Source organism: Sinocyclocheilus anshuiensis, unplaced genomic scaffold (assembly GCF_001515605.1).
Source record: "Sinocyclocheilus anshuiensis isolate Anshui unplaced genomic scaffold, SAMN03320099.WGS_v1.1 scaffold1198, whole genome shotgun sequence".
Taxonomy (NCBI): Eukaryota; Metazoa; Chordata; class Actinopteri; order Cypriniformes; family Cyprinidae; genus Sinocyclocheilus; species Sinocyclocheilus anshuiensis.
The window spans coordinates 360,316-383,464 of record NW_015557119.1 but is presented as its reverse complement, the minus strand read 5'-3'; the positions used below and the strand labels follow the sequence as shown (position 1 = coordinate 383,464).

The 23,149-nt window shown below is 39.1% G+C and overlaps 1 protein-coding gene and 1 long non-coding RNA gene across 4 annotated transcripts in view; one reads left to right on the top strand and one right to left on the bottom strand.

The window, feature by feature from the left end:
* Positions 1-23,149, bottom strand: part of LOC107677801 (zinc finger protein 721-like) — a 95,786-nt gene that overhangs the window by 57,887 nt on the left and 14,750 nt on the right. Inside the window, exon 3 of the mRNA XM_016472838.1 lies at positions 1,248-1,277. Coding sequence (XP_016328324.1) covers positions 1,248-1,277 — 30 coding nt within the window. The remainder of the gene's footprint in view (positions 1-1,247; positions 1,278-23,149) is intronic.
* Positions 2,260-11,292, top strand: LOC107677815 (uncharacterized). Of its 3 annotated transcripts, none has more exons than XR_001632889.1 (3): positions 2,260-2,286; positions 4,795-4,947; positions 11,085-11,292. It is a non-coding gene; the product is annotated as an uncharacterized LOC107677815 (long non-coding RNA). The 3 variants fall into 3 exon arrangements; XR_001632888.1 differs by lacking the exon at positions 2,260-2,286 and adding an exon at positions 2,974-3,036; XR_001632887.1 differs by lacking the exon at positions 2,260-2,286 and adding an exon at positions 2,989-3,121.

Here is a 23,149-nt window from a genome sequence, read left to right as displayed (position 1 = left end):
TTAACTTTGATAAAGAATATCTCTTTGGTTTTGAGACTTTAGTCTTTGCAACTTCAGGGATCTTATCTATGCACACTCAGCTTGTAACACTCCAAAGAGAAAGGAAAACTTGAAATCGCATCATATGACCCCTTTAAGTTAATGATGTTTGTGGTCACAGTTTCATTCGCGGATCCTTTATGTCAGATTGACCAATATGACCAATATTGACTAGCCTACAACTTGGATAAGATTCCTAAAAGTTTCACACCTACAGCAGACATTGATGTGTTAATAGATCAAAAGTGGGCATTAATAATTTAATTAACGAATCACAATCAGGCTTTCTTAAAGGAAGATCTGTTCATAATAATACAAGGTTGGTGCTGGATCTGGTGGAGTACAGTCACTTGATAGAGGATGATGGATTCATTTTATTTTTAGATTTCAAAAAGGCCTTTGATATGATAGAGCACGCTTTTCTTCTTTAGACTTTAGAACTTTTCAATTTTGGTGAGCAGTTTATTAGTGTTATAAAAACGATTTACAGAGTAGTTCCGTTTTCCGTTTTTCTCCCGTTTGGTACTACACAAAGATTTCAGATTGGCCGTGGAATAAGGCAGGGATGCCCATTGTCCCCGCTTTTGTTTATTTTCGCTGTAGATACGCTGTCCACTCTGGTTAGTCATGATTTATCTGTGAAGAAATTAAATGTATTTGAGAAAACCTTAACAATCAGTCAGCTAGCAGATGATACGACATTATTTTTACAAAACAAAGAGCAAATTCCTCTGGCTATCTCTCTAATCAATTCCTTTTGTAAAGCTTCAGGCCTTCAACTAAATCTAAACAAATGTGAACTTTTGGCCCTACACCCCATTCGAGATGTGTCCTTGTATAACATTCCAGTTAAAGAGACGGTGAAATATTTAGGCATTTCTATTTCCAAAGATTTGAAGATTAGTATGAAAGAAAATTTTGAAAATAAAATACAAAAAGCCAATGGTATCTTGAATAGCTGGTTACAGAGAGATGTATCAATTTTCGAGAGAATTCTTCTATCTAAAGTTGAATATCCATCTAGACTGATCTATCCAGCTCTTTCTTTAGCTCTCTCTTCAGTTATTATAAAAACAAGCCTCAAAAAATGTATGACTGTATTTGGAGGCACAAAACTCATTATATTAGAAAATCTGATTTTATCAAAGGGTATGAAGAAGGTGGTCTGACTGTAATTGAATTTGAGAGTGTGAATACTTTGTTAAAACGTAAGTGGCTTCAAATGTTTTTAGGTGATACTGAGAGCTTTTGGTATGATGTGACTTTGATTTATCCAAACTTCCAGTGAAGCTAGCAGCATTCCACCAACAAGTCTTATTATGCTGGAAATTGGCATACACACACAATTTTACACCCCACAATACTCCTATATGGAATAACAAATATATTCTTCACAGAAACAAATCCCTGTTTTATGAGGACTGGGTAAATAGAAATATTTGGTCAGTGCTGGATCTAATGGATGACACTGGTAATATGTTAAATTACAATGCATTCACTTTAAAACACGGATTTGCCTGTCATCCAAAGCAATTCTCTACTGGTTTCTTGGAATGTTTTGTTATATGATTTGTCTGGAGCTTATTATGATTCTATTGTGTTGAGCCGTCCATACCAGAATGTTTTTTTGTATACTAATTAATGCCAGTTTGTTGTATTCAGATTTTGTACTTAATAAAAAAATAAATAAAATAATAATAAGCGGAGCTTTTACACAGCAGCTTCATTTTGAAAGCAAGATACACTTACAGTATGGACACATGGCTAATAAACAAAAGAACCAAATAAAACACAACCCAGGCAGTACACTGAGAAAAAACAAAATGAATAATACTTCAAACAAATAATAATTCATCACAGCATTTACCGAATGTGTGGAAATATTAGAAACATTAACAGGAGAGTTTTGCTGCGTCACAATCACCTGTTAGATACAGTAACATCACGTCAGATCATAACTGTTTCTGACATTCACATCATTCTACAGTAAACAAATAGATAAAATCACATTCGAGATGTGCTACACAGTCTTTCATTGGCAAAAAAAATCACTTAAATATTTCACCAAGAATTCAAAAATAAATAAATACAGGCGGACATGTTTTATTATGAGTATTTGTGTGTGTGTGTGTGTGAGAATTTCTATGCACGTTTAACTTGTGAACAGGACTTTTATTTTGCCCAGTCGGTGTGACGTCACAAGGCTGCGCCGCGCTCCTGCCTCTGTTGTGATTCAGCTGAAGAAAGGTTTGTGTTTTCATCATTTAAAGTGTTCAAATCGACGCAGACCGCAACTTAAAAGACATGAGCGACAGGTTTAAGTCATCTATCTGTAAGTATCTTGTTTGATGAAACTTGCTCATTTTGGGGTCTTGTTGAAGAAACAGCTGACCTTTTATTGTGATTGTAGTATAGCCAAGAAATGTTGGGTTCATATAAGTTCTTACATTTTTAACCCTACTAATGTGACCCACCGTTTTATCCTTAAAGGAAGTTTTTATTTTTTATTACGAAAACCCAAAATCGTTATCTCTTGAATAACAACCCAGGCAGTACACTGAGAAAAAACAAAATGAATAATACTTCAAACAAATAATAATTCATCACAGCATTTACCGAATGTGTGGAAATATTAGAAACATTAACAGGAGAGTTTTGCTGCGTCACAATCACCTGTTAGATACAGTAACATCACGTCAGATCATAACTGTTTCTGACATTCACATCATTCTACAGTAAACAAATAGATAAAATCACATTTGAGATGTGCTACACAGTCTTTCATTGGCAAAAAAAAATCGCTTAAATATTTCACCAAGAATTCAAAAATAAATAAATACAGGCTGACATGTTTTATTATGAGTATTTGTGTGTGTGTGTGTGTGAGAATTTCTATGCACGTTTAACTTGTGAACAGGACTTTTATTTTGCCCAGTCGGTGTGACGTCACAAGGCTGCGCCGCGCTCCTGCCTCTGTTGTGATTCAGCTGAAGAAAGGTTTGTGTTTTCATCATTTAAAGTGTTCAAATCGACGCAGACCGCAACTTAAAAGACATGAGCGACAGGTTTAAGTCATCTATCTGTAAGTATCTTGTTTGATGAAACTTGCTCATTTTGGGGTCTTGTTGAAGAAACAGCTGACCTTTTATTGTGATTGTAGTATAGCCAAGAAATGTTGGGTTCATATAAGTTCTTACATTTTTAACCCTACTAATGTGACCCACCGTTTTATCCTTAAAGGAATTTTTTATTTTTTATTACGAAAACCCAAAATCGTTATCTCTTGAATATGTTGCTAATTTCTTCATTTTATGGGCAAAATATTTCAACCAAAAGCAAAAGTGGCTTAAATCTCCTTTGTTTTCTTGTTGAATTTAACTCTCGTTTCATCCCTCAGGCTTATATAAAGAACAGCATCATGATGAATTATTCAAAGATATTTATCCTTGTCACTGTGCTTTTTTCTGTGTATATATATATAATCTCATATTATGATGAACGCATGATGTTTTATGTCATTATGATTGTCCATTGTAAGATACAACCATCTGTCCCTGATCTTGTATATAATTATAAGTTCGGCAATAATAATAAAATTATCCACAAATAATGCTTTTTTCACTCAAAAACTCATGTACGTAAAGTCAGATTAATGAGGCCTACGATGAATCAGTTCCAAAAATAAACACAAAACCAGTCCTAATTGAAAGAAAACAAGCTGACAAAAAGATGTGATAATATTGCATAACGATATCTATAAGCTGTTTTTGTGCCCCGGTCATTTTAACACCACAAGTGTTACAGGGATTTAAACACAACCTGAAGGTTAAATTGTACCGACATTTGCCATTATATGATTTCCAGAAAACACGAACGGAGTATGTCATCTCTGAGACTGGTATTATACGATTAAAAATGTAAACGCAGCTAATGCATGGCATTCACATCAGAAAAATGTGAATATCTAAAAGACAGACATGAACATACCAGCAACACAAAACAACATCAGATGAATATATGCATCTAACTTTAACATCTGTGGTAAAGCAGTACAAAAATACACTCACACACAGCAAAATTCACTTAATTTATATGTTTTCCTCAGAAAGCAAGACTAAATATCTTCCGTCATTTTGCTTATCTAGTAAATGCAAATTGATTTAAGAATTCTTAGTATTTTTGTCTTGTTTCTAGTCAAAATACCTAATATAAGCCTTTTTTGCAGTGATTTTGTTCTTTTTTTGTTCAGTTGTACACTGCAAAAAATGCTTTTCTAGCTTATATCTTTTGTCTTGTTTCCAGCCAAAATATCTTAAAAATTCTTAAATCAAGAAGGATTTTATAGACAAGTAAATATTGTCTTGTTTTCAAGACTTGAAAGAGTTTCAAGTACATTTCAAGAGTTTTTGCTTAAACAAGCAAAATAATCTGCCAGTGGGGTAAACAAAATAATCTTATTTCAAACAGAAAACAACTTGTTTCAAGCAAAAACTCACTTAATTTTGACTTGTTTTTTTTCTGAAAACAAGACAATTTTTATTTGTCTAGAAAATCCTTCTCGATTTAAGAATTTTTTTATATTTTGGCTGGAAACGAGACAAAAAAATCTAAGCTAGAAAAGCATTTTTTGCAGCGTAATGCTAGTTTTCAGTGTTTTTTTTTTGTTGACTAATCAGATCATTTAAGGCCTTTAATTCTCACTCTGACTGACTCCCTTGTTGAACTAATTCTGTTCATTATTCTCATCTTAAACAGGACAAAGTGTCCACATAGACAGGAAAAACTCCTGGTGAAGCAACTGAGATCCACGTGACACTGTTATAAAGATGGCGTTTATTAAAGAGGAGAGTGAAGACATGAGGATTGAAGAAGTCATAGTCAAACAAGAAGAAACTGATGAACAAATAGGTTGGTTCTGAAAGCTGAACGAAAAATTTCTGGAAAATGTGTCATTATTAAAACGTTTTTTTGAAATCACATACTCTCTTGCTCACTCATACAAACACACACACACACACATACAGTGCAGACACACACTCAACTTGTCAAAGCCACTCTGATGGTTTTATCAATAAAATTGTTTCACAACTTAAAAGCTACATGATGTTCTCATCACAGAGTTACTAACGTTGCTGTTCTTGAAGCAAATAAACTTACAACTTGGCACACATCGGGTGATCATTATGCCGATCTGTCACCACTTATTTAGCCCTTGGCCAGACTTTGCTTTTCTACAGGCAGGAGTGCCCTTAGAGCTTGTGTCAAGGCATGTTGTTGTCACAACAGATGCCTTCAGATTGGGCTGGGGGCCTCTGTATGCAAGAGGGACAGGCCCTGGACAGGGCCTCGTCTGCAGTGGCATATAAATTGACTCGAGTTCACGATGGTGTTGCTAGCGTTGCTCGAGTTCTGACCGCTGCTTCAGGGCAAGCATGTGCTCATTTGGATGGACAACACTGCGACGGTTGCATACATCAACCATAAAGTGGTTATACACTCGCGTCGCATTTATTTGGGAAGCTCAGTTACACCTGATCGCCTCCCAGGAGTCCTCCATTGCCAGCTGTTTAATTCCCTGACTGAGGCCCCCTCGGCCCGGATGATGGTTGTGCCCTACAGGCCCACCTGGACCTGGTCCTCTGACCTGATGTTCCTTGCGACAGCCTTTCCCTGGCAAATCCCCCTAAGGAAGGACATTTTCTGCACTTCCAGAGAGTTCCCTACCAAGTGAACCCTGGCTGAGCTACTCCAGTACCCTGTGCGATCAGGCTCAGTGGAGGAGCATGACGCCAGGCTCAGTACTCATGTTGCATGCCCATCCGGTCAGCCCTTGTACTGTGTTAGGTGCCAATTACATGAGATTCCCGTCAGGTAATCCGGTATATGTATTTTTCCACGGTACGCTTTCCCTTTTGTGTCTTTCCTCTGATAGAATTCCTTCTGTTTTCCATAGGGTTCTTCCATATGTAGTACAGCCCTCACGTCAGTCCATGTCACCTCTCTATGGGTAGGATGTGGCTCCAAAATGTCCCCAACATGAAGTTGTCATGACTGAGAAAGCTTTCATTAAAAAAAAAAAAAAAAAAAGGAACACCAAATGATCTTTCTCTCAGTAAGTTCTGTCTTTTTGGCCCCTTTAAGTATCAAATCAAATCAAATTTTATTTATATAGCACAAAATAAAAACAACAGTGTTTGATCATTGAGCTGTACAAAAAGACAAATTATAAATTTCTTAAAAAAGACTGCAAAGCAATGATAAATAGGGAGTTTATAGTACAGTGGTGAGCCTGAGAGAAAAGGTTAGTTTTTAACTTGGATTTAAATTCAGACGCTGTGGAAATTAATCTTATAGATAAAGGGAGACTATTCCACAATTTTGGACCAGCAATAGAAATAGCTCAGTCACCCCTCGACTTAAGTCTAGATCTCGGAACCATCAGCAATCTTTGTTGAGATGACTTTAATAATCTAGCAGAGTTGTTTTGAGTAAAAAGATCAGAAAGACAAAAGATCAGAAAGATATTTTGGAGCTAATCCATTCAGAGCTTTAAAAACAAAAAGCAGAATTTTGAAATAAATTCTGTAACAAATTGGCAGCCAGCGCAAAGACTAATATTGGGGAAATATGATCAAATTTCCAAGTGCCAGTGAGAAGTCTGGCGGCTGCATTTTGAACCATCTGAAGACAACTAATAGTGGATTGATTCATTCCAATATAAAGAGAATTACAATAGTCAAGTCGAGATGAAATGAAATGAATGCATGAATCACTCTGTCAAACTCTGCAAATGTTAAGAAACTCTTAGCTTTGGACAATAATCTTAATTTGAAAAATATATATTTAATTACAGCATTTATCTGTCTATCAAATTTGAGGGCAGAATCAAAAATAACACCTAGGTTTTTCACAGAGGGTTTTACATGGTGAACCAAATCTCCCAGGTCACCATCAAAAGCACCTGGCGCACCTGTAGGCCTAAACACAATAACCTCAGTTTTGCTCTCGTTAAGATGCAAAAAAATGTAAAGAAAACCAAGACTTAATATCAGACAAGCATGTTTCTAATGAGCTTGAGCCTTTTTTGTCATTTTTCTTTAGGGGCAAATACAAATAATTTACTTTAGGGGTGTAAAAGTGAAATGACACCCCATGTTTAGAAAAAATAGTACCCAAAGGAAGCATATACAACAAAAACAAGACTGGGGCCAGAATGGAGCCCTGAGGGACTCCATAGTCCAAAACGGAAACAGAAGAAGAAAACCCATCAAGACAAACAGAAAAAGTTATGTCATTCAGATAGGACTTAAACCAGTTAAGTCCTTAAATACCTTAAATACCCACACATTAAGTTGTGAGATAAGAATTCTGTGGTCCACAGTATCAAAGGCAGCACTTAAGTCTAAAAGTAAGAGTATCACAGAATCCTTTTACTAAAGATGACTCAGTACTGTGATATTTTCTATATCCAGATTGGAATTCTTCAAAAACACTGTTCAGCTCCAGAAAACTCTGCAGTTGTTCCAACATAACTTTCTCTAATATTTTAGAAATAAAAGATATATTTGAAATGGGTCTATAATTGGAGAGGATGGTTGGGTCAAGATTTGTTTTTTAAAGCAAAGGTTTAACAGTTGCATATTTTAGGTATTAGGTATTGCATATTTAGGAACAACACCTGTGAGAAGGGACTTATTTATTATAGCTAAAATGCTAGGCCCAACAACATCAAAGACCTGCAGTAAAAAACGTGTTGGAATTATGTCATGCAGACATGTGGTGGGTTTAAGCTGCTTAATAATATCCTGAAGTGAATTAAAAGTAACTGGCTGAAATTCCTTGAAAGATGAAACACACAGAGAGAACAGATGGATCACAGTTTAAAGACACAATATTCTGTCTTATATCAACAACTTTTGTATGAAAATCTTTAAAAAGCGGTCACATACTGCAGTTGATGCATTAAAATGGACAGCACTCACAGTACTCACAACCAAATTTAAAAGCATTTTAGGTTTATTGCAGTTTTTCGCTGTAATGTCAGACAATGTACTGAGATTTTGCAGCTTTGATTGATCTTTGGTATCTACTGAGTGACTCGTGTAATATTTCAAAAGACAAACCCGTCTAATTTCAAGTGTGGTGCTAGTTAACGAAGGTTCACCTTTAGAATTTTGCTGCTTTTCTCTTAGTGGAGCCACAGAATTTATTATGTCATTACTGATGGAATTGAACAACATAAGTTGTTCATCAACATTAAACAAATTTGAAAGGGAATCAAGACTGTAAGTTTGACAAGCCTCATTGAAGAGAGCAGAGAAATCATCATTAGAAGATGGACTAAAGGTCAGAATCTGCTGTGAATATACACTCGTAGTTTTTGAAACTTCATTTGGAAGAGAGCAGGTGAATGTAACCGGCATATGATCAGAAAAACTCGAATCCAGGATTTCGAGTTCACAAATCGAAATACCATACACCAACACAAGGTCTAATGTGTGGCCCTGTTTGTGAGTTGGACCGTTCACCACATGGATAAAGTCAAACGAGTCAATCAGATTAATAAAATCCTTGGCCAAGGAGTTTGACTCGCAGCAAATGTGAATATTAAAGTCCGCCACAATCAAAAGCCAATCATACAGCAGAACAATGGGCCTCATTCATGAAACGTTTGTAAATATAGGAGTAAATTCTGAGTAATTTGCGCGTAAAACAGACCTTCCCGAAAACTCTCCTCCGGATTAACAAACGCGTCGTAAACGTCCGATTTGATAGTTAAATTCATTACTATTAAATTAATTCCAACATTTGGAAATGAGGCACGTGTGCACGCTCATTCACAATTAGCATAATCCCCGCCTTTGAATTACAACTATGCAAATTGCGTGTCCAAGACTGGTCTACTTTCTCAGGTTTGGCTCCAGTATATTGCATAAATGCAAAAAACACTAATAGGCCATATGCCTAACAATATATATTCAATAACGTGTGTCCACCAAAGCGTTTTTAGCCAGCAGAAAAAGTCAGGCGCTCTTTTTAAAACGGCCAGCTGGTGGTACTGGAAAACGCTTTGGTGGCACAGCGTTTTTCCAGCTGAGACGCTTTGGTTGCTATGATTGGGAATATCCACAGCAGTAACCTATTACTAGTATCTCATTTTGAAGAATATTACTGAATATAAAAATGCAGTAACCAGCAATATTAACTTCTCTTGTTGTTCAGTTGTTGTGCAAGTAGGATGATTGGTCGGTGTAGTATTTGTCCTGCCCCTCCTCCATTGATTGGACGGATGGGTAAAAAGTGACAGTGACCAGCGCTGCGTTTTACCCAAAGCTAAACAGTTTATCAATTCTCATTTTTAAGAATTTTACTAAATATAATAAAGCAGTAACCAGTAATATTGACTTATCAATTGTTGTAGGCAGTTGTTGTACAAGTAGGATGTTTAGGTTTTTGTCCCGCCCCTCCTTTATTTACGGCTGGGTAAATAGTGACAGTGACGAGTGCTGCCTTTTACAATGATCAACTCAGCTGCAAAAAAATAAAAAATAAAAAGAAATAAAAAATAAATGAATTAATTAAAAATGTAAAAATAAAAAAAATTAAAAATAGAGGCCAAGGGCAAACGAACTTGTAATTATTATGGCAGTGCAGCAAAATTCAGTGTCATCAGTTTGACAAAAAGAACACAAAACGTTTTACGCACCATTTACACGTGGTAGGGAGCAGGTGCACATTTCTTTCGTATCAAGTAACATTTTGAAAATACGAATATTTTCATTAATTCAAAAGTTTACGTCAGAACGGCTTTACGAACGATTTACACAAAAATTCATTCTGCTCGTGTTTCATGAATGAGGCCCAATGTTTGCAAACTCATTTAAAAAATCCTTATTAGGTTTTGGAGGGCAACAGCGATGACTAACTGATCCATATTTAGCTGAAACAAGAGAACTTCAAATCTCAAAAACAATTGTCTTTAAAGATCGCCAACAAAAACTGCTTTTAAAAACAGACGCAAGTCCACCGCCCCTGCTAGAGAGCCTAGGGCAGTTAAAAAAAAGAGCAATCGGAGGGCACAAGTTCAGAAAAGGGGCTTGTATCCCCCCCATACTCAACCAAGGCTCAGTCACTAATAAAAAATCCAGTTTGTTTGAGGTGAAGTCTCACAAAATAAATGTCTTATTTACAAGAGATCTAGCGTTTACCAGAGCCATCAGCAACAGAGTCCCTTATATTCAAAAGCGTTTGACGGTCATAAACAATTAAAGTAAAAATATTCTGAGTTAAAAGAGAAATAAAACAACCAAACAAACAGACCAAAGAGCAGATGGCCAGTCAAGCATACTGGCGCCATCTTGCTCTGTCTGAAAGTAGGTGCAAATGATGGGAAGGTTACGGCTTTTGATTGCATCTGTCTAGGCACACTTCCGCTTACCGGCACCTGCATCGTGAAATCTCGTAACACAGTTCAGTGGTTGTGGCGTTTCCTTAGGAACTCCAACATATGTAACCCTCGTTCCCTAAAAGAGGGAATGGAGACGTTACGTCCATTTTGCCACAACCTGGAACTACCTACAGAATGACAGAAACAAGCTCTCGGCTCCTCAGCATAAACCTTAATGAATGGATGCATTCCTGCCATCTTATATACCTGTATGTATGTATATACCTACTCCTTCTATGAGAAGCTGAGAACGTACTGCCAACTTCACAACTCCCGTGAACAAATCAGATTGAAGGTAAACTGAATGCAAGGGCACTTTGACACAGCCGCAACACTTTATCACTGATGAATGTTCATTTAACACTGAGGATTTTGTTGTTTACTGTAGTGTTCTGTATTCATGCTCTTTTCCATTGATTCTAAATAAACCCCAAAATGCAACACTATTCACAGTATATTGCGGCACATAGGAAATGGCCAATATTTCCCATAATTGATTTTTTTTCTTACAGTATAGTACCATTGTAATGGAAAACAGTGTTAGTCAATTTTACAGCATAGGTTTAACATGTATTTGTTTTCATTTTTTTCACTGTAGACCTGATGCCACTGAAAGAAGAGAGTCAAGAACTGAATGAAATGGAAGAAGAATATCATGATTTCATAACTGGGAAAAAATCCACAAAGACCGAAAAGACTTCCTCACGAAAAAGAGCCCAGAAGAAATCTTACAGGTTTTGCACCTGCCATCAGTGTGGAAAGAGATTCAGTCAAAAACAAAACCTTAAAATCCACATGAGAATTCACACGGGAGAGAAACCGTACACCTGTCAACGATGTGGAAAGAGTTTCAGTCAAAAAGGGAACCTTAAAAGCCACATGAGAATTCACACGGGAGAAAAGCATTTCACCTGCCAACAGTGTGGAACCAGTTTCACTCAAAAAGGGAACCTTAAAAAACACATGGGTATCCACACCGGAGAGAAGCCGTTCACATGTGATCAGTGTGGGAAGAGTTTCACACACAAAGACATCCTCAATTCCCACATGAGGATTCACTCAAGAGAGGACTGTTTTTTATGTCAGCAGTGTGGAAGAAGTTTCGCTCATAAAGTAAGCTTCAAGATTCACATGAGAGTTCACACGGGAGAGGAGCCTTACGCATGCTCTCAGTGTGGAAAGAGTTTCAGATATAAACCATCTCTTGATTCCCACATGAGAGTTCACACTGGAGAAAACCCTCACACCTGCAAACTGTGTGGGAAGAGCTTCTCACGAAACGGATCTCTTAAGACTCACATGGACATCCACACCGGAGAGAAGCCGTTCACATGTGATCAGTGTGGAAAGTGTTTTAGACGTAAAGTAACCCTTAATGAACACGTGAAGATTCACTTTAGGAGATAACAGCTTTAGACGCCACCAAAAAAATTGCGAATATGGGAACTAGATCAACTTTTTTCTTAATGGAGGGTAAGTAGATTTCCCACTACAGGTGGGAAGATCAAGAATCATGTAGTGTAGTGTTAAATTTTCAGGGACTGTCAAATACACAGTGTTAGTTTTATTTTAACATTAAAAGTTAATAAAATAGCACTGCTGGTGTTATCTACATCTTGGTGACCGTGTTAAATCACTGTGTTAAAGAGTTCTTTTCACATTAACCCAAATTAGCGTGAATTAGGGCTGTGCGATATTGAAGAAAAATGCGATATGCGATAACTCATTAAATAATGCGATACGATAATGCTTAAAGTGCCACATGCTCAGATGAAACAGTTTCTGAACTTCTATAACTATCTTGTGTCATATATATATATGGTTATTTGTATGTATGTACCAAGAGTTCCTGTGTAAAACCACAACAAATTCCTTGTGTTTACGCACACTTGAGTGGTGAATAAAGCTCATTCTGATTCTAATATAACTAGCATACGTTTCACTTTTTGTGAGAAGAAAGCACCCCTACAACAACTTCTGAAAGTGAACAGTATGTGTTTTACTCGAGCATTACATAAAAATGTCATTTTAACATGAGTTTAGGAACTGAATAATAAAAAGGAAAAATAAAACACTGCGTAGTATTTACTCTTTGAATTCAATATGCACTGATTCTTATTTAAGCTACAAAAGTTATTTAGGTAAGAGCAGTGAGTAATTTTTTCTTTGTCTTTTGTTCATGGCCCCAAATATTGAAAGCTGTAGCGATATGCATATTGCGATATGTACATTTGCGATATTTCGATATATTGCACAGCCCTAGCGTGAATCAATGCCACATCTCCATGTGTTATTCATTGTACCCGTGTTTAACAGTCCCACCATTTTCTCAGGTAAAATTGTTTTCATATGAACTTGCTTCACGAAAACTAGGAGAGAATGTCCAGTTAAAATATTTGTATTTAGAAATGAGTGAAGAGCAAGTTTAAGCAGGGTGTTATTTTAACCGGAAAATTTCAGGAGTGAAGTCATGGCGGCAAGTACTTGAGTTGCGCGCTATGTACATTTTACGTTGGTTTATAACTCGCCATTTAATGAAAAAAGCAGATTTTTGTTGGTTAATGTATATTTATTAGAGATGTAACTTTTCCAAAGTGGTACTTTGTGTTAAATACAAAGTTCTGGCATGAAACTCTAAATGGCACAATCTGATAGATCTAACTCAGTATGATATAATGATATCATCATCACATGTCACAGCTGATTGGTTCGCTCCTGTATCGGCAGCCAATGAGCTCGCTGCTCAACATTCAAATATTTGGATAATGCTTGTTGTAGCAGTTTGCAGCACACTTCAGAAGCAGCTGAAATCAACATCTAAGATAAGTGAAAGCCCTTTTAATCCGTATCGCTGTGTATAATGCGTGGTTTTCCTAATTCAATTTTAAAATGAGTGACCACAAACAAGTTTAAACAAAGCGTCTTGTTAGCAGTTTGCATCGTATGCAGGAGTGAATGTAAGCATATTAGCAGAAGCATCTGTGTTTATACAGCTGGAGCAAAACAGGACACGGAACACAGGTTAAATGAAATGAGCATTCTCGTGTATGTATTTCACCTGGGGTTCGCTATATTCAGTTTAAATCTAAGGTTGATGTTTCATGATGATAGCTTTTTTGCTATCTCTCAAATGGACCATTGACACTATCTACAATCTCAATTAGGAGTGTCAATGGTCCATTTGAGAGATAGGTGGCGGTAATGCACTTATAAGTCTGCGATCCGCTGTAAAGCAAGTAGAAGAAGAAGACGCGTACGCGCTCAGGACAGTTCAGACATTGCAGTGCATCAGACGTAAAAAAAAACCTGATATAAATACTGTTCAGTTTCTTGCACAGACCGATCGTTTCATGTCTTTACACATCAATGTATCGTCACGAGCCGCAAGGTTTAATTTGGTTTTGTTTGTGTAGTTTTTTTTTGTTACTCTCAAAGCCGTGATTCCCATTCACTTCCATTATAAGACTGACAGACTGCAACGGTTTGACTTAAAAATCTTCATTTGAGATCTACTGAAGAAACAAAGTCACCTACATCTTGGATGCCCTGGGGGTAAGCAGATAAACATCACATTTTCATTTTTGGGTGAACTAGCCCTTTAAGCTCTTAACATCTGGCAACCACAAGCATCTATGCTAGTGAAGACTTGTTAGCAATGCAAGATAATGCAAATGCCAAAATAAAAACATGTTTTCAATACCGTGACGATTATTTTTAATTAATCGAGAAAGGTGGACATCGTTATCGTGATTAAAATACGATTAATCGTGCAGCCCTATTTCTCACTGCTGCATTTTGTGTGTAGCGCAATTAATAATCGGTGATAATCAGTTGAATGATAATCAGTATCTAATTTGGCGAAAATAAATGTATTCATAAATATTTATTCTTGTTTATTATATTTCATCTGCACACAAAGAGCTGCGCACTTTCAATGCAGCCACCACCTCTCCAGTGTCTCTTTGTACAAGCCACTTTACTCCAGGCTGCTGCTCCAGGGTCATTTTCCTTGTAATAAATGCACTGCAAGTCACTTTGGATAAATTAATCTGCCAAATGCAAATTTCGAAGGAATTTTTTATCCCTTTCCTTCTTCTCTCTCCTTTCCTCTCACTCGCTTGTTTCCCGGCGCCATCTCTCTTCTGTTTCTCCCCCCAGAAGAACATTTTTGAGAATTTAACATGTAAATGAAGCGTTCTGGTGTAGAGCTCTGCGCGGGACTGTTTTCTTAAACCCGCACCCGCCCGCTCCCGCTGAATGTATGACCAGGACCGCCCACTCCCGCAACCTATGTGTTCCACTCCCGCCCGCGCCTGCAATGTTTGTCCACTCCCGCCCGCTCCCCCGCGCCTGCAATGTTTGTGTCCACTCCCGCCCGCTCCCGCGGACTTTATCTCAGAGCTTGTGAAAAATGTACACAAATACTCAAACTAAATATTGGTTCAAGTTATCCAGAATAACAGACTTTAAACATGATTGCGTTTAAATAAGATAAAGTAACCAATGCTAAACCAAAGCACCACACATGACAAAAACATTGGGTATTTTTTTATTAGCTTATAAAACATTAACCGTTAAAACAAAACAGCAACTAGCGGCACCTCAGTTTTTAAACGCAGGCTAGGCCTACTGCATACACACACACCAAACAGTTAACTAGGAAATAACTTTAACATGAAATAAACACAGAGAACTTTGAAAATAGGCTAGATATCATTTTAACAAATTAAATACAAAAAGAAATAAATAAATAGAATGCTTAAAAATTTAACATTCACAATAGCTTGCTTAACAGGCTATTGCAAAAAATAAAATAAATAATACTAAAAACGTAGACTACTAAACAAACAAATTAATTTGATCACTGGGCCTTGCTTTGCTTACTCCATATTACTATGAAGGAGAAGTATATTGCTGACTGACTGCGGTCCCAGACTTGTGCGTCTTTCTTTTTTTTTCCTGTTAAGAACTATTTTTCTGTAGTTTCTTGCTTAACGTGAGCAGGAAGTGCTTTATGGGGGAACGAGAGCTTGCTTTGGCCACAGAGAACTGTGCAGGTATGTCGCCTCAGGGCACAGGTGGCAGATTTATGTCCGTTGTAAATGAATACTTTTGCACATTTATCGCAACTTACAAAGTTGAACTCTTTCCCATTTTTTTCAGTGACAATTGAGAACTGTTTCCAGATGTCTGACTTGCCTTGCTTTGCTTTTGTCAAGTAAACAGCCGCTTTAATTTTCTTCTCAACTTCTCGTGTTGACTCCATTTCTACTACACGCCAAATCCCACCGTTCCCTGCGGGTCTCCCGTGAAATTTTCTGACCGCCCACTCCCGCCCGCAGCAAAGGTAAAACCGCCTGCTCCCGCAAGATTTGCGTTGGGTCCCACGGGAGCCCTCTATGCAGCCCTCTATGCAGCCCTCTATTCTGGTGCACTCTGACAACAAAATAAAGGAAAAAGACAAGATATGTTTCAAGCAAAAAATGCACATTTATACCACAAACTTTTTGGACAGTGCAACTCTGTTCATACTTCTCTTTGTGAGCAGTGGAGTAATTTATTTTTGCAAATTGTAATTTTCACGTGCGCATACCAGGGGCGGATTGGCCATCTGGCAATTCTGGCAAATGCCAGAGGGGCCGGACCATTTTGTTTAATGTGGGCCGGTCAGATTTTTTCTAAATATATATAAATAAAATTGTTTTTACGGGCCAACAGCGCATAGGACGTGTTTTTATCGCTTGCACGATTGCTCTGTAGTTATAATAATAATATTGTTAATAATAAATGAATGTTAAGCATTTTGCCCAGTCGGCCACGGCCGGCCGCCTGGTCCCAAGATGGGCCGACCGGACCGTTCAGTCAAAATCAAGCACGTCATCAGAGAGATTGCAACACGAGCTAATTTTCAGTAAAAGCTAGATAATGGACCGTAAAAAATTAAGGGTGGTGCAGAAAAACTTTGAGAAAGGAAAAAAGTCTGACGCTGCTAAATGCATCGAACCAGCTTCCTACACCCGCTCACAATCACCTGATTATTAATCACGGACACCTGCACCCACTTACCACACTATTCAAAAACACACTCACCTCAGTCACTCGTCGGCTGGTCTCAAGATTACAAGCTTCTCAGCATGGGTCCCTTGCCTACCTTTCCGCCTGTCGAGCTAGGAATCCTCTGCCATCTGTCGAAAGACAAGATTTTCACCTCCAGATAAGACTGTGTTCTCTGCTTCCATTGATTCTTCAGTTTAATTCTCTTCTGTTGGAAGCTTCTCCTCAGTTGCTTTAATAAACTCACCTGTTTGATTTAATCTGCCTGTTTGCCTCCTTGTCCCGGTTGTGACAGAAGACCAGCCCTTAAAAGGATTACAACAAGGACTCTCATGGATCCTCGGAGCGCATCCTCACCGGAGCCCTTTACCGATCGGGCGTCACACCTCCCGCCGACTGTCACCGCCTCACCACCAGCCTGTCCCATGGCCCGGCCAGCGAGCTTCTCTGGTGAGGCAGCCTCCTGCAGCGGGTTTTTGTTGCAATGTTCCCTCTACCTGGAATTGCAACCCCACCTGTTTGTGACGGAACGGGCAAAAGTGGCTTTCATCATCTCGTTGCTGTCTGGAAGAGCCTTGCAGTGGGCGGAAGCCTTGTGGAATTCACAGAGCCCTTGGATTCCCTCGCTGGACGGCTTTGTTAAACACTTCCGGGAGGTATTCGGCCAGTCGACCACAGAGGTCACCGTGCATGAGGAGCTCTTTCAACTGCGGCAAGCAGATCTATCAATCCACGAGTATGTGCTTTGCTTCCACACTCTCGCCACCAGCAGCGGCTGGAATGAGGCTGCCCTGCTCTCGGCTTTCCGCCGAGGCCTAAACCCCGTTTTACGGCAACAGATGTCCATCTACGATGACACCGTGGGGCTCGACAGCTTCCTCCAAAAAGCAGTTCGCATTTCCCAACACCTAACCGCTCGCCATATGGAACCCATGCCCGCTGCCGCTGCCTCACCCAGCCTCTCATCTCCTGCACCAGAGCCCATGATCACGGATAGTTACCACCTATCCTCCATGGAACGATCTCGTCGACTCACCCGTGGCCTCTGTCTCTACTGTGGATCCAATGAGCACCAGCTCCGCACCTGTCCCATTTGTCCATGTCCCATTAGTCCACCACGCCCAGCGGTGAGTACTATCCATATCACTCCTGATGTGTCCTGCATGCCTCATATAAATGCACTTCTAATGTATCATACCCAATCCTTTCCAGTCAAAATCCTTGTGGACTCTGGAGCGTCGGGGAAGTTCATCTCCTCCCGCAGCCTTGCCGGAAATGCCACCACCTACCAGATCACCACTGTCCAGGGAAAGCCGCTGGGCAAGGGGCTGGTGCGGCACCGCACGGCCGAGTTCGTTCTACGGGTTGGGTGTTTCCACACTCCCTGGAAACAGCCGAAGCCCTCTTCCAACACGTATTCAGGAACTTAGGTCTCCCAGAAGACATCGTTTCCGACAGAGGCCCTCAGTTCATCTCCAAGGTCTGGCGATGGTTTTTCCACCTCCTGGGAGTATCTGTCAGTTTGTTCTCTGGATACCACCCACAGACCAACGGCCAGACCGAACGGAAAATCCAGGAAATCGGACGGTATCTACGGGCCTACTGTCATGAACATCAGGACAGCTGGAGCCAGTACCTACCCTGGGCAGAGTACGCACAGAATTCCCTGCGCCAGGAAACCACCGGACTCACTCTGTTTCAATGTGTCCTTGGATACCAGCCGCCACTGTTTCCCTGGACCGAAGAGCAGTCGGAAGTCCCAGTGGTAGATCACTGGTTCCGTGAGAGCGAGAGAGTATGGGACTCAGCGCATATCCATCTCCAGCGGGCTGTCCGGAGGCACAAGGTCAATGCAGACGCTCGTCGTTCCAACAATCCCGTCTATCAACCAGGGGACCGCGTCTGGTTGTCCACCCGGGACATCCGCCTCCGGCGGCCCAGCAGGAAGCTGAGTCCCCGGTACATAGGTCCTTTCCCCGTAGCACGGCGCATCAACGAAGTCACGTACCAATTACACCTGCCTGACCATTACCGGATCTCACCCACCTTTCATGTGTCCCTGTTAAAACCCTTCACTAATCCTCTTCTCCCTCCCTCCACAGAACACGAGGTACCCCCTCCTCCGCTCGATGTCGTCTCCAACGAGACCATCTACAGAGTCAAGGAGATCCTTGCCATCGGTCTCGGGCGTCGGGAGACTCCCGTGGGGGAGGGGGTAATGTCACGGAAACACCTGCCTCACCAGCCTCCTACACCCGCTCACAATCACCTGATTATTAATCACGGACACCTGCACCCACTTACCACACCATTCAAAAACACACTCACCTCAGTCACTCGTTAGGAATCTAGGAATCCTCTGCCATCTGTCGAAGGACAAGATTTTCACCTCCAGATAAGACGGTGTTCTCTGCTTCCATTGATTCCTCAGTTTGATTCTCTTCTGTTGGAAGCTTCTCCTCAGTTGCTTTAATAAACTCCACCTGCTTGATTTAATCTGCCTGTTTGCCTCCTTGTCCCAGTTGTGACACCTACATTGTATTAAACAGTTGTAAGCTTAGCATAGAACCCCAGTATATTTTAAAATGTCATTGCTTCGTGATAATTGCTTAACTTAAGTGTTAATGAGCCCGTTACTGAATTGCATCAGCAGATAAAGTGGGATTTAGGGTAAAAACTGATGTAGGCTACTTGCAATATAGTCTAACACATCAAAAACCTATAGCAATAGCCACAGTACTGTAGACATTTGTAGTGAACTTTACTTTGAATATGTAGATAGTCATATATTAAAATAAAACATTGAGCATGCATATAGTACATACGTTTACAGTATGCAATTAATCCTTAGGTAGGGTGGACTGCAGAGTCAAGTGTCATGGAGGTAGGAAGACACAATGAGAGAGACACACCCTGATACAGATGCTGCCAGTTTCTTAATAATGTGGCTCTAATTAACTATTAATTAACTCTTAGGATAGGAGGAGCCTGTGTCACACACACACACACACACAGAGAGAGAGAGAGAGATCACACTCACACACACACACACACACAAATGCACATGCAGCACATACTAGCAACCAGGGTCAGCGCAAGAGCGCACAAAGTGAGGGGGCAGGCACAATTTTTTGGGGGGGCCACGTTTTTTTTGTACTTGTAAATAAAATAATCTGATATACAGTATATGTACAATTTAATAACATATAGCCTATTTTGATATATGAACTGCAAAAATTGCATGCGGTCTGAGATTCCCGTGTTTACAGCTCCGTAAAATAACCTACTGGAAGCACTGTAGGTTTGCTGTATAGGCCTATAGCTAACAATATAAAAATTACAAACACACAATAACATTTTAAATTACTTCCATTTCTGAAAAAAATGAATGTAGGCCTAGTAATTGACGTCATAAATACACAAGCCTGATTTTTGTTTTAATTATCCATCGTACATCCAAAAAAACAAAAAACAAACAAACAAACCCCCCCACCCCCACAAACATTTGCAATCAAGACTGAAAAAACAACAATGTTGAAGTCAGAAGTGAATGTAAAGCAGATTTGGCCCAGTCTCTGTTGCTATCTTGGAAGCCAAGCATAAGAATAGCCTACTAATGTAAATATGTTAACCACAACGTTGAAGCCAGAAGTGAATGTAAACCAGATTTGGCCCAGACTCTGTTGCTATGGGAAGCCAACCATATGAATAGCCTACTAATGTAAATTTGTTAACCCACAGTAGAGGTCTGCTACACGACCCGAGCCCGACGGGTCCCGAAATACTTTCGGGTTAATGTTTAATGATATATAATAAATTATATAATTAATTAATTCAAATAAATGCGATCTTGCCACACTGCATCTCTGTGTCTGATTTAAAGCAGGCCGAATGCTAACGAGCCTTAACTGACAAAAATGACCATTCTCTCTCTCTCTCTCTCTCTCTCTCGCTAATTCAAATAAATGATATAATTAATTCATTCAAATAAATGCGATCTTACTGCACTGCATCTCTGTGTCTGATTTAAAGCAGGCCAAATGCTAACGAGCCTTCACTTACGAAAATGACCATAATTTGCACGATGGAAGAATTATCGTCTTGTCGTATAGAACCATTCAAAAACTCGGCAGAATTTATGTGACCGAAGCACCTGATGTTCATAAACTTACATAACTGGTAAGTGTTTTTTCTTTTGCCTTGTGAACTGGCCGAGCTTTAATGATTCTGTTTCTTTACATGTATTTGTTTACTGACCGTTGCGTGCAATCATGAAATACAGCATTTTTTTTTTTAAATTGGCTATTCGTTGTGGGAAAAAAAAACAAAAAAAGATTTCGAGTTCGGGTCGGGTTCGGGCTCTAAATTGAACTGTGCCGCTCGGGTCGGGTCGGGTCGGGCTGGGTCAGACAATCTCGGGTTCGTGCTTCAGTTTAAAGCCTGTGCAGACCTCTAACCCACAGTAACCAATTTTAACAGATTAATCGCATATTTTCGTTTGCTGCATGCTTTTAAAAAGACACTAAAAATTAATTTAATTTGAGCAAAATAAAAAAAGATAAGTCTCGTAATAAGTTGCATTTTCAGAAATAATAACGGCAGGCCTAATAATGTTATAATCAGGTTTTAAATTGGTCTGGGGCCATCTGGGGTTTGAGCCCCGGCACATAGACTCCAGGGCTCGACATTAATGCTTCATTAACGCCAGACAAATAAGCATGCCGAGGTAAAAAAATCTAAATTAAAAGTTTTTATATTTTAAATACAATAAGTTAGGCAACATCACACAACGTAAAATCTAAATTAAAAGTTTTTATATTTTAAATACAATAAGTTAGGCAACATCACACAACGTTTTCACCATTACGACTGTTTAATAGTTCTATAAACAGTTCAATAAGCAAATACAATATTAGGTCACTTACATTTTAGGCGGAAACACAGTGCATCTCACAGCAACCAGACGATTCATTGCTGATTGTTTCAGTGTTTTGAACGAATCGGTTGAATGAGTCGAAGTTTCATTAGCCCATGCATAAACATCTGATGAATCTGCCGTTTGAACGAATCGTTTGAATGAACGACTCAATGACTCACTCATTAAACACTACTGGCACTGGCGTTTTAATTTCGTTGAAAAGTATCATTTCCACAATTTCTTGTTTGTATATTCAAAAATATTTAAAAGAATCTCATAATATTATTTAATGCAGTTGTATTTTTTAGTGTAAATGATTTAATGTGATAACGTATAGATAATCACATTATTATAATTGAATTTATTGATCAAATGTAAGAATTTGAAATGAAAGTATTAATAAGATTAGTGGGAAAATGCCCTCTATAAAGGTAAACAAAATGGATAAAATTTGGATAACATATAAAAAGCACACAGATGTATATGTCACAGCTGATAGGAAGCTGATGAGAATATTGCTTCAGAATAAATCATATTTAAAAATAAATACCAACATTATGAACAATAGGATATTTTAGTTCCCCTCACTTTACAACAAATTCTTTCAATTTAACCGTATCAGAACAGAACAAGAATAAAAATATATAATTCTAATGGATAAATATAATTGCAGTATATAATAATATAGGCTTAGCAATAAACAAGCCAAAACAAATCAATTTAAAACGAAACGCAAGGTAAAGTTGGGCTTACCTCTCTCATTAGGCACAAATCCAAATGTTTGCGATGTAGCCTATTTGAAGCTAAACTCTTAGCGTATTTATTAGGTAAAATAGGATTTGTAGTTCACGCGCGTTCCAGTATCGACGGAAAAATATCATAATGAGCAAAAATATGCCACAGTGGACCGGTGCTCACGCCGAACGGCACGGTGAACAGATGTGCTGTTTCCAATGAATGCAGTAGCATAGTGTGCGCGTGAGGCGCCGGCGCGATCAAACAGCTGAAACATAAAATAGACTACTCAGTCTTATTTCGCTCTGCATAACCTGAACAAAAAAATATATATATTTTTGCTAAGAACGAACCGAAATGAAAACATTTCGCTATTAATCTGTGTATTTAACAGCCTGGGAAACCTTCCCGGGGCAGTACCCTGCCTCACAGACTAAAATCAGGGCACCCACTATGGAGACGGCACCAGAGGTGAGGGGGCACAGTGACCGAGGTAGCCGAGCCGGGCCCCCTCAGGCCCCCCCGTGGCGCCAAAGCTGCTAGCAACACTTCAGCATACTTTAATTCACAAATAATTGTATATCAAAAAGGATTTGCTGCTGCTACTATTTATAGTTTTTGCTATATATTCTATTCCCTTTTCTGCTATTATTACTTGTTTGTATGCATGTGTATTCCAATGTTGAGAGCAGTCAGTGAGAAAATATTTTGCTGTAATGTTTACATCCTATACTGTGTTCATTAACTAGGATGTTGCTGGAATCAGTACAGCCAGAGACCCCTGGTCTTTCAACACCAGTGCTGTGAGGAAGGATGCTAGAGTAGGCCAAGCAGAGACAGGGAGGACTGTGGTAGAGGTAGGAAAAACCCAACAGACAGACAGTGACAACAAAGAACAACATACTGTAGAGAATGACAGTAACAGCAGACAAATGGCATAAACAGACAGCACACAG